General features: G+C 36.9%; 2 protein-coding genes across 4 annotated transcripts; one reads left to right on the top strand and one right to left on the bottom strand.

The window, feature by feature from the left end:
• The first annotated feature begins 208 nt into the window (after nt 1–208).
• Nucleotides 209–6,039, top strand: LOC122296485 (serine carboxypeptidase 24-like). Its single transcript, XM_043106242.1, has 9 exons — nt 209–1,239; nt 3,204–3,311; nt 3,420–3,515; nt 3,619–3,711; nt 3,788–3,873; nt 3,957–4,357; nt 4,448–4,543; nt 5,398–5,503; nt 5,618–6,039. The coding sequence occupies exons 1-9, from the start codon at nt 975–977 to the stop codon at nt 5,762–5,764; spliced, it is 1,398 nt and encodes a 465-aa protein (XP_042962176.1). The 5' UTR covers nt 209–974; the 3' UTR covers nt 5,765–6,039.
• Nucleotides 6,040–6,248: 209 nt separating this feature from the next.
• Nucleotides 6,249–11,240, bottom strand: LOC122296486 (nucleoid-associated protein At4g30620, chloroplastic-like). Of its 3 annotated transcripts, none has more exons than XM_043106245.1 (7): nt 11,069–11,240; nt 9,773–9,921; nt 8,430–8,530; nt 8,296–8,335; nt 7,575–7,659; nt 6,628–6,684; nt 6,249–6,545 (listed from the first exon to the last, which is right to left on the bottom strand). In XM_043106245.1, exons 1-7 carry the CDS (start codon nt 11,157–11,159, stop codon nt 6,523–6,525), a joined length of 546 nt encoding a protein of 181 aa, XP_042962179.1. In that variant the 5' UTR covers nt 11,160–11,240; the 3' UTR covers nt 6,249–6,522. The 3 variants fall into 3 exon arrangements, with proteins under 3 accessions (XP_042962179.1, XP_042962177.1, XP_042962178.1); XM_043106243.1 differs by having other exon boundaries at nt 7,575–7,646; nt 11,069–11,238; XM_043106244.1 differs by lacking the exon at nt 11,069–11,240 and adding an exon at nt 10,907–11,048 and having other exon boundaries at nt 7,575–7,646.
• Between the last annotated feature and the right edge of the window lie 147 nt (nt 11,241–11,387).

Below are 11,387 nucleotides of genomic sequence, written 5' to 3'. Positions count from 1 at the left end.
CTTTGGCTTGGTCGTTGAAATCCGATCGAACAACCTTTTAAAAAAACCCTATGGATTTTGGCCTGTGCCAGATATATATATATATATATATATATATTTCATGAATCTTGCTGCATTTTACCCCCCACGAGAAGTGAGTGATAGGGACTCATGTCTATATTAATAGGAACTCTTTGGTCATGAGGGCCTCCAAGGTCGCGTGTCTCATTCCTTTATCCAAAGCTGGAAAGACAGTTAAGTGCCCGAGAAGAGGTCCAAGAGCTGCAACCCCACATCAAATTCACCTATTGTAGCTAGCCTTTCTCTGATCTCTCTCTTTATGCTTAGGAACGCGCGAGAGAGAGAGAGAGAGAGAGAGAGAGAGAGAAAATAAGTTTGGTTGACCAAATCCCAAGCCAAACTCAACTAGATAGGTAAGTTTGACACAACCTCTCAAATGAGTTACTGTCATGCTCAAACTGGCATACGTTTTTTTTTGTTCTTATTTCCCCTGTTTCGAGAAATAATCTGGGAAAATTCAAGTTTTGACACAAAAGAACCTAGCTCTCTCATTAAGAAGGCGCCTCTTAATGAGTCAAAGCTCATGGCTTTGTACATTGTATTTGTAACCCTGAAATGAGATCTCTTGTGATGCATTTATGATGTTGCTTCTGTGTTATTAAGTAAGCTCTGATCCAGGTATCAATTGCATGCCTAGCTTGTAGGACCAGCTAGTCTCTCTCTCTCTCTCTCTCTCTCTCACACACACACACACAATCCCGAGAGAGAGAGAAGGTCCACCGAGCAGCCCAACTTGCAGTTGTGTAGTAATGCAGCAACATAAGAATGGAAGGCCAACCCTACTAACCTATAATTGAGGCATCAATATCTTCACCCGGCCAGTTCTATGAACTAGTTAGATATATATTGAAACTCTCTGTCTCTCTTATCTCACTTGAAGAAGAGAGAGAGATAGAGAGAGTGCTACACACATTATGGAGGGTCCAATCACATTCCCAAGTGTAGCCTTTCTTTTCATGTCCTTATTCTTCTTCTCCTCAACCACGGCCATTGCTGCTGTCCCAAAACAACAAGAACTAGATCGAATTTCAGAGCTGCCTGGACAACCACAGGTGACATTTTCTCAATTTTCTGGATACGTTACCGTCAACGAGCAACACGGCCGAGCTCTCTTCTACTGGTTGACAGAAGCCACAGCTTGTCCTGAGAAGAAACCCCTTGTTCTTTGGCTCAATGGAGGTAAAACTTTAGCTTCTATATATCTCCGATTGTTTTTCCACCTTGTAATCCTTCTTCTCCAAGTAATTGACCTTGATCTTGAACTTAATTGGTTGAATTACCACTCGCTTAGGAATGAAAACAATATCCCTAGGTAGTACTTGTCAAAACTAAAAATTACAGACGAACGTCCTAAGTCTTTGTTTTCACTTTTTAGCCTTCTGGGGAATTTGGTAGAACTCCAGTACACCCTCCATTCGAAGCTTGCGGAAACCCTTCATTAAAGGCAGTTATGAGTACTCTTTTACAAAATAAATGCAATGTGGAAAAATCGTAGGGAATGCAAGGACAGTAGCATTTATTATGGGAATCAATGAAATTAGTTAAGTAATTAGTTCCCCAGGAAATTAGTTGAGTAAACCAATGAACTCTTCCAACGAGTATCAATAATTTTAGCATCAACTCATGAAAAGTAAAAGTAAATTTTATATTGGTTTACGTTTTGATGCCAAAATGATTGACCAAAGTAACTATTTCCGGCCCCCAATAATTAAATGCACCATTAAGAGTTGATCTTAACCCATGTACCCAGGTCCCCTTATCTTGCACGTGTCACAACCCCACGTGTTCTGCCGTCATTCCACAACTTATTCACATACCAGTCTAAGCGGTCTTCACTAGGAGCCCTAATATTAATACACCCATCTACCACCAGAGCACATTAGCAAACAACCTCTAAACAAGGCTAATATGCACCAGCAATGCATCACTATCAAGTGGGCATATATGTATGTGAGAACAACTGGCTGGGTAGGGTACCAATGTACGAGCAGAAAGAAAAATGCACCCACATGGGTCCTCGTGATCTCCCTGTGTCTGTATATAGGGTTTATTCCTTCAAAACCAGACTTTTATTCTCTCTTTCTAGCAGCTCCTTTACCTCAGTTATTTTTCCCTCATTTTCTTTTGTTTGTCTGTGAATATAGTTTGTGGTTGTGGGGAAAGAAAACACCAAACTCCACTACAAAGTGAACCAACTTTTTTCACTTAAAAAGTGCTCTGATTTTTCCTTTTCCATATTGTCCCAGCAAAAGATGCATGCCTCTCTCTCTCTCTGTCTCATGCATATTCACACACCATGTACTTCCATCTTTGAAGCACGCGCATTCAGAAGTCACGAACGGTGATGATGATGATGTGGGGTTATTAAGCATCTTTTCTCTTTTTTTGGGACCCTAAGAAACAGAGAACAAAAAGTTACACATGAGTTTCGAAAGCATAAGATCGAGAATAGAGAAAGAGCAAAAGGGTACTATATATCTGGATCACTTATAATTAACTGTGCATAAAGAATGGGAGCAGATATCACATAGTATACACAATAGCCATATTTAATTAAATGGGTAGGTTTATCTAATGTTGATTATTTTACAGATACTATATATATATATGCAGTCAAATTCATACCTAATCTTTCCGTGAACTTGGCTATTGACCTGCATGCATGCTTTTGTTTTTTTCTGCTGGTGTTTAGCTTCTGGTGTTGTGTTGGTTATCTATTTACGTACACCTAGCAAATGTTTTTTAGAAAAAGATGGGATATTAATCATTGTATAACTTAGAGCACAGCACCTTGAACTTATATAATTCTAGCTCGTAACACCATCTGCACCAAAAAGAAAAGGCAGCATTAATGCTTGGTTGGTGTCGTATGAAATCATTCAATCTCAATTTTTTTGATAAAATAACCCCTCGATCTACTATTTGCTTATCCTTTAAACATATTCGATCTTCTAGTCACTGCCGAAAGAAGGATTGGAAAAGATAAAAACTTAGAAATTAAGAGACTTCAGATATATACAATTTAAAGGTTTAGGGCCCACACTTGTGATTACTTGTCAATATGGGACTAATGTAACTTTCAGGTAGCTTTGTTTCAATTCTCAAAAGATTGACCAGAGAATGTACTGTGTGTAAACCTGCAGGGCCAGGTTGTTCATCAGTAGCATATGGAGCATCGGAGGAAATTGGGCCGTTTAGGATTAACAGAACCGGTTCATCTCTTTATCTCAACAAGTATTCATGGAATACAGGTAATTAGAACTATTATCTACAATGACGATGGCTACCTCATACATATATAGCACTTCATATATTTGTTTTCTAACAACAATTAGTTTGTTTACCTTTTATACTCGCAGAAGCAAATCTATTGTTTCTTGAATCGCCTGCTGGTGTTGGTTTCTCTTACTCAAATACAAGCTCCGACCTTAGAGATTCCGGAGACAAAAGGACAGGTACCAGAAATGATGATTATTATTATTATTGATGCTGTTTATTACCATGAAATTATTTCTTTATTGAATGCAAAGATCAGTTGCCCCAATGTCTGTCACACAGCTCAGGATGCTCTAGTCTTTGTAATTAGATGGATGTCAAGATTTCCACAATACAAATATAGAGAATTCTACATTGCTGGGGAGAGCTATGCTGGTATATTTATATAAGAGTGCATTCTTATAAAGTCTAATTAGTTGTTAGAAGCTAATGTTCTGTACTCTTTTCATAGGGCATTATGTTCCCCAGTTGGCAAAGAAGATCTTTGACTATAATAAAGCAAACTCGCATCCCATCATCAACCTTAAAGGTTTCATGGTAAGTATATAAAACAATTCACACAAATTATATAATAATCTAACCTTAATGGATTCCAAGTTTAAATGAAATTATATGTGCAGGTGGGAAATGCAGTAACAGATAACTATTATGACAGCATTGGAACAGTGACGTTTTGGTGGAGCCATGCAATGATATCAGACACAAGCTACAAATCGATTCTCAGGTATTGCCATTTCAAGGAGGAAAAAGCGTCTCAGCAATGTGATGATGCAGTATATTATGCCATGAATTATGAGTTTGGAGACATTGATCAATATAGTATATATACACCATCTTGCATAGCTTTGCCTAAGAATACCACGAAGCATCTAAGGCTCAGAAATACCCTTTTACGTCGACGGGTTTCTGGGTACGATCCATGTACTGAAAATTATGCTGAGAAATATTATAACCGACCAGAAGTGCAGAAGGCAATGCATGCAAATATTACAGGAATACCTTACAAATGGACTGCTTGCAGGTTTTCAATGCACTCCTCTTCTATTTTTTTGCAACTTCTTACAGAAATCAAGAGAAAACTATGGATTTAGTATAAATTTGTTTTGTCCAGTGATGTTCTCATAAAAAACTGGAAGGACTCGGAAACTTCTGTGTTACCCACATACAAGGAACTGATTGCAGCTGGTCTAAGAATCTGGGTTTTCAGGTAAGATATCTTCGTAAACAAATTATTATGTTGTTCTCACTTATTATAAATACGAAGGTTTTAAATTTATGAAAAATTTATACTTTTTATCCAATTTTGAATATGAATTTGATGAATTCGATGCTCTCATGTGAGTTAGTCTAAAGGGTAGAAGCTCAAAAAGGAATTTTCTCACGTTTTGTGCACTTGAAATGGGATTTCTGCACCTTTCGTACGTATAACTTCACCCGCTTTAGCAGAGCGTGGTTGTTTTTTTTTTTCGTCCAAAAGGCTTACACTGTAATTATTTACGCAATGCTGAGGGTCATTAGTCATCTCTTTGATCTGAATGTCTCACTTTGGAAGATGTTGATCAATGATCATGGTTATAATTTGTTCGGAGGATTTGATAAATCGAAAGTCGTGAGAACAAATACCACTGTGATTAACATAAAAAACACCGACGATCTCTATTTACCTTTGACAATGTCTAATCACATAATGACAACAACACCCACCTCCTGTAGCAAATTGAGTTGAAGGGTTGAGTGTTTGACTGTAATAGATAAGACTTTAATGTTGTCGACTAGAGTTATCAATCAACGCTCGACTCCATTTTCTTTTTGACCTATGAGATCTACCAATGCAGTGATGGTAAAGGTAGTTCTGCAGTTAACAGTCAGTGCTGCTTTCACTGTAGTTTTTAACCTTTTGTGTGTCGGTTCACTCCTGTTATTTCAGTCAAGCGCGGGTTCATATCCATATGGATATGGTGTTTGTTTAAAGTTGTGGCCAGAGTTTTTTAGGTAGAATTTATGTTTGTTTTTACCAACTTGATCTGAAATGTGAGCAAGTTGCTTCTATTTTTTATGCAGTGGAGACACAGATTCAGTGGTTCCTGTCACTGCCACTAGGTTCTCTCTTAGCCATCTCAATCTAACTATCAAATCAAGGTGGTACCCTTGGTACTCAGGTGGTCAGGTAAACAAAAACAACTTCATAACAAAATTAATGGCCAAGTTCCTCAAACAGAGAGATTGATATCCATGAAGAAATATTTGAAAAAATAACTTGACAATTATGAATCTTTTATAGGTAGCAGGATGGACAGAGGTCTACAGGGGGCTAACCTTTGCTACAGTAAGAGGGGCTGGCCATGAAGTTCCATTGTTTCAACCCAAGAGAGCATTCATTCTTTTCAGATCATTTTTGGCAGGGAAAGAACTACCGAAGTCGTCTTGACATCTTTGCTGGGGAAAGTACAACGAATGATAGTTGGGTTATCTTTGAGAAAAGCTGCTAATTAATGTAATTGTTTAAAATTGCTTGATATTCCACACAATGGTGGTAAAGTGGCTAGGATAGAAAACATTCATTCAAATCAGTATTGATGATTTCAAGAGTGTAGACGGATGCAGGTTGTTGTTTAAGTTCAGGAATTGGATTGATATTGTCAAAACCATTAATAAGTTCTCTAATGCAAGCAAGAGATGAGATTGATATTAAGAATTCTACAATGAAATGATCGTAAAAGGTCTAGAAAATCATGATCCTTCAGTTTTTAAACCATGATTTTCTACTGCCATGAAGCCAATTTCGCAACCAATTTCAATCCTTAATGCCCAGAGGCTTACTTGAAAGCAAAATAAGAAATTAAAGTTTTACATGCCATAAAAATCTCATTGCTAGCTCCTGGAAACAAGGATGATAACTTCAAGAGTAAATCTATGGTAATTGGTAAACCACATTAAGAAAAGCTGAATCCTTTACATTTTGTAGGAATTCATCTACTGCAAAATTAGGTGCACCACAGGTTTCAAAATATCTCTCTACTCTTCAATTTGAAACGAACAATGTTAGTGCGAATGTCCTAATACAAGGATTCCTGTTCTGTTCGTGTACCAAAATTGAAGTTCATCTCAAATACCAGTATGATAAGAAACTAATATCACTTTAATCCCTCGCCAGCACCCGGAGGCATTCCCAAGCTCTGAGCAAGATCACTCATCCTCTCCTTCATGGCCTGAGAAAATCAAAACGGCTAAGACTTTAATTCTATGGCTAAGATGGAAGAGGGTTCTCGATTCTGTATAGGAAATTCTCACCTGCACACTTTTCTGGTGGGCATCCTTGTATGCCTCGGTAACTAAAAGCGAAAGTTTCTGCACATAAAACAAGAAGTATATAAGCATTAAATGGTAATACCTACCTCACATTAATCATCTGTGCCGTAATAAGTATCACTGAATCCAAACCAATTGGTTACTTAAAAACTATTTCCTCCATTTTCAAAGATTATGCCCAGTTGGACTTAAAAACTATTTACTTAAATCGTTTCCCTCATTTCTAATTATCTTTCCAAAATGCCCACTTATAATGGATGGATTACTGAATAACAGGTTAGCCTGTTATTTCTTAGTTACTGCAACGCTAAACCCCTCCCCAAAAAAATAAAAAGGAAAAAACTCTTTCTTCCATGTTTCACAATATTCTCCATGACTTTTGGGTCAATATCTTCGTCAAATTTAATTTTTGATAAGTAAAATAAGCTTGAGTGTTTTTCTAAAGGAAAAAGGATATATATATGGGCATAGACAACAATTCAACTTTCTCAAGAATAGCCACAGGGAGGGAGGACGGGTTTGGAGAAAATAAAAAAGTACCACGTTTCCATCATGCACCCCCAAGTTTTCACCAGTAATCTCAAAATGCTAAATTTGTAAGAGTTGAACAATGAAATCGATGACTGCAATCAACCTCCCCCCATGGTACAAGGACAGGATAATGAAAACACAACTAGATTCCAACAAAAACTTTCTTCAAACAAAATTTTATTTTTATTAGCACCTAGTGTTCAGGAGCCAAGCCCAAACCAGCAAATGGGACAAATGAAGAATGGTAAGTTAATAATTATAAGTTTTTTTGTAATTACAGAAGTCACAAGTTCAACCCCAAGCTGGAGCCAATTTTGTGTTTATCTATTTGTAATTTTCCATTCCTAAAAAAATCAACAGAAAAATTAAATCAGATGAATGTGATTTGAATAACTTGCCTCTGACCCTAATTCCATTGCAGCCTCGGTGATCTCTGTGCGAACAGGTTGCTGGTTTCCAGTGAGTGTTACCTATAAACATAAGCTAAGAACTATTGTGATGTTCATTGAAGAAATAAATCAAGGCTGGTAATATACAAGGTAATCAAAAAAGTGAGGTCATGGGTTCGATCCCCCTCCCCTAAATCCTCCAATGTATCAAAAAAAAATATACAAGGTAATCAAACAATTTGAGGCATTTTCATAAAATCATTCAGATGGAAAGAGCAGTCCTTTATTGAAATACCGCAGCAAGCACATAGGGGCAACCAAACATCCATGACAAGCAAAGACTTCCATAGGGTAGACGAGAAATTTTGAATCACAACACTTTGGTTTCAATACATTGGAATATCAGGTACAGAATCATAACAAGGATATCAAATGGAGCTAACTACAATGTCTACATGATCTTATTATCTTCCACAATGGTCCTGATTTTGTTTTGTAATGATTCTACTCATGAAAGAGAGAAATTTGTCCTCAAATCTCATTGAAAACCATATACCACAAACAATCTTGTACTGTTTTGCAAGATCTTTTTTTGGCAAGTAGGGTTTTGGAAAAACAATATATTGACCTTACTGAAATAAGATGGGCGTGAAGCCATTAGCATTCATGTGCAAGTGCTCATGTGTTAGCATGCACACGGCACAACACACTCTGAGAGAGAGAGAGATACCTTGATTAGCTCACCTTCGCAATAACCATCAAACTCTGCCCTGCAAAACAAATGATAAAAAAATAAAAAATGTGATATTCAGATGCTGAAGCAGTAGAAATTCAGATGCAGTAGGTGTAAGACATAAGCCCTACGCAGCAAGTTCCTTTTGCACACGTACTGCCTCAACTTGGACAACCATTTGTGCCTTCTTCACAGTCTCAAAAAGATTCTGCATGTTTCCAAGAATTCCTGCCTACAATCAACTACCAAAGTAATATCAGTCTCAGTTCACAGATGTGTGTCCAGCTCCATATCATCACACAACAAAAATATACAACACCAAATAAAATTAATTGTCCTTGTAAATTTAATTATAAGGCTGCAAGCAACTTCTTTTCCCACCCTATTTTTGCCAATTCCTCTTACTGTCAAGGGAAAAATTATGGCGTGCAAGTTATCATTCGAAACTTGTTTTGCGAAGGCAATTTTTTTTTTTTTTTTTTTCATAAGTGAGGCACTTTTTTTTTTATAAGTAAACGAAGGCACTTATAAACTACATCATCTAATAGTTTATACAACTCGACTTGAGTATTACTATATTATCAAACACTTTATCCCTCCAAGAAATATCACCAACAGAACTTGAGACTCCTCTGAGTCATTGCTTTATGAATGAATACCATGATATAGAAACCATCTCTTGTCAAAGTCCAAGATGCATGGCATGGTATAAGAAGTTCAAGCTTGAAAGAAACTCCTTGCTCCAATATTTAAAGAAAGAAAATGAAATAGACTGTGGCACATCATGGTCTTGTGACTTAAAAAATCCAATTTTTAAACTCTCCATCACAAAACTCACAAACTAAGAATAAGGTTCCAACCAGCTATGCTTCAAACAAGTCTGTTTCATTTGGTTTCAGATCTCATATATTATTGCCATAAGTTTTTTCGGGTATGAAACTTTAAATCAGTGCCGTGGACAAAAAAAACTGAAGATCATAACTCAGGCCCGCTATATAAGCTCATGATTAAAATTTTAAAAAGAGCTCGTCTTTTGTATGCATACATGTATGTCTGGATGTTTATACGCACATGCAAAAGTTGGACGGTAACATCATAAAAGTTAGATGGTAACATCGTGATGAAATTTAAAATAAAAGCTTTATAATGTTATGCTTCTCCAAAATCTTTCAGAAAATAAAGCTTCATCTCATCAAGCACCCAACATGCCAGTTGTTAAGGACTGACATCCTACATACCATAGCTTCAAATGAGGGTTGGGAAATGCTAATGTTATATCCTTTCTGAATTTTTCACAGGCATGCACTGGCAAAACCTCTTACTACACTGAACAATCGTGTAATTTGGTTTGAGGTTTCTCAACGACTTCACAAGGCCATAAAAGAAAGCCAGCAATTTTGCAATGATGATTTCACTTAATGTGGTCATGTTTTACAGCCAACAGACTCTTGACCTAAAAGCAAAGTTCATTAACCTTTGAAGGCGCATCTTCACTCTTCTCGTCCTTTTTCCCTCCAAATAGACCATAGACACGGAAGGATCTACCTTTATGCCCATATTTACCTTGACGAGCCTGAGATAACATCTGCAGATCCACTGAATTTGGATTTGACGTCAGGTTACCTGTAAATGAGCAGGACAAGGGTAAGTTACCAACTCTATTACCACCATCAATTATACAATTACATGGTTTGAAAAGCAAGTTCTTATAAAAGTATAAAACAAACTGGAAGCCTCAAAATTACAGATTGAATCAATAAAGACAATATGAATACCAAAATTCCATTTGGCATAGCATTCTAGCCACATTCTATAGAAAATAAAAATAAAAACAAGAAGTAAAAACTCAAGACAGAACCAATATTTTCACGTAACGTTTTTATCATGAGTACATATATTTTACTGAAGTTGCATAGGGGTGCAATTCAAGTACATACAGAGTATACAAACGGATACACCCAATTAGCAAGGAAGAGAAAATGAGCAAAAATCCTTAAAATCATATAGACTAGAAACTTGAAGCCGTTGCGAGCTAGCCTCCAAGCATAGAGATGAACAATAACATGAACAACATTTTCGATTGACCATAACATGAGCAAGACACGTTTTCTATTTGTCAAATCCATCTCCTTTTTATCTTTTTTCTGTTCTCACTTTGTTGGCTTCTCTTTAAAAGGAGGGGGTGATTCACTGTAAATGTTAGGCATGTAGGATTAAGTTAGCCATCTTCTCTGGCATTCAGTTCAGTATTGTTCCTTGGCGTTCCATATGTAGTGAAACCGTCGCCAAAAATAAATAAATAAATAAATACCTCCACAGCTAAAAGATTCTGTCTTCTCATTTTAAAGGTTTTTGGGTCATCGTATTTTCTAATTTTCTATTGTCAAAAAAGCAATTTTGTAGAGACATCACTAGTGTGACAGCAGAACGTTTCAAGAAACAATGAATTTCTGTCCAATACTCTAATACAAAATCAAATAAAAAAGAAAAGTAATTAACTGCAAAAATGCACAAGTTCAGTGACTCAAGTTGATACGATGCAGCAATCAACCTCGTAAGCGCGCGATATAAAAAACAATTACATAAAACAAACTCAGATGAGGAATACATGATTTTCCCCAGATAGACCACACTGCAGAAGAGAATCGCGAATCCAATCCAATACTGGTATCTATATGCATATTCACATTTGGAAATATAGTTCCCTAATTTCCCAAGTCGCTCATCAGCCAAACGGGCAATAAGGATGCCAGAGAAAGAGAGAATTTACAGAGGGAGTGCGACGAAGTGAAAGGCTTTCTCCTGTCATTTACTCCTCGTAGGCTTGGCATCTGACCGGTCAGAGAAATCGTCGACGCCATAGATGAACGTTGTCGTTGTGAGAAAGTTTTGAGCTTTTTTGGGTTTTTGTTCAAGAGGATAATGTAAGGTTTTTTGGGTTTTTGCCCTTTTCTTCTTGCTTTGTAGTGGACGTTGATACTGACTGTCACATATGGTTTAATAGCCTAGAGAACAGGCCAATTATAGATGAACACGTAGAGTTCGTTCAGAATAAAACTTGGCAGGTTTGACTTTGACCTCTTGAAGGA

Source organism: Carya illinoinensis, chromosome 15, assembly GCF_018687715.1.
Source record: "Carya illinoinensis cultivar Pawnee chromosome 15, C.illinoinensisPawnee_v1, whole genome shotgun sequence".
In the NCBI taxonomy this organism is placed as follows: domain Eukaryota; kingdom Viridiplantae; phylum Streptophyta; class Magnoliopsida; order Fagales; family Juglandaceae; genus Carya; species Carya illinoinensis.
This window is presented reverse-complemented; position numbering and strand designations above follow the sequence as displayed.

Coding starts and splice junctions, on each gene's coding strand:
- LOC122296485 (XM_043106242.1), top strand. CDS start 975: ATGGAGGGTCCAATCACATTCCCAAGTGTAGCCTTTCTTTTCATGTCC. Junction 1,240..3,203: donor TGTTCTTTGGCTCAATGGAG/GTAAAACTTTAG, acceptor GTAAACCTGCAG/GGCCAGGTTGTTCATCAGTA. Junction 4,544..5,397: donor CTAAGAATCTGGGTTTTCAG/GTAAGATATCTT, acceptor TTTTTTATGCAG/TGGAGACACAGATTCAGTGG.
- LOC122296486 (XM_043106243.1), bottom strand. CDS start 11,159: ATGGCGTCGACGATTTCTCTGACCGGTCAGATGCCAAGCCTACGAGGA. Junction 8,336..8,429: donor GTGCAAAAGGAACTTGCTGC/GTAGGGCTTATG, acceptor TTTGTTTTGCAG/GGCAGAGTTTGATGGTTATT. Junction 7,647..8,295: donor GCGAAGGTGAGCTAATCAAG/GTATCTCTCTCT, acceptor TTATGTTTATAG/GTAACACTCACTGGAAACCA.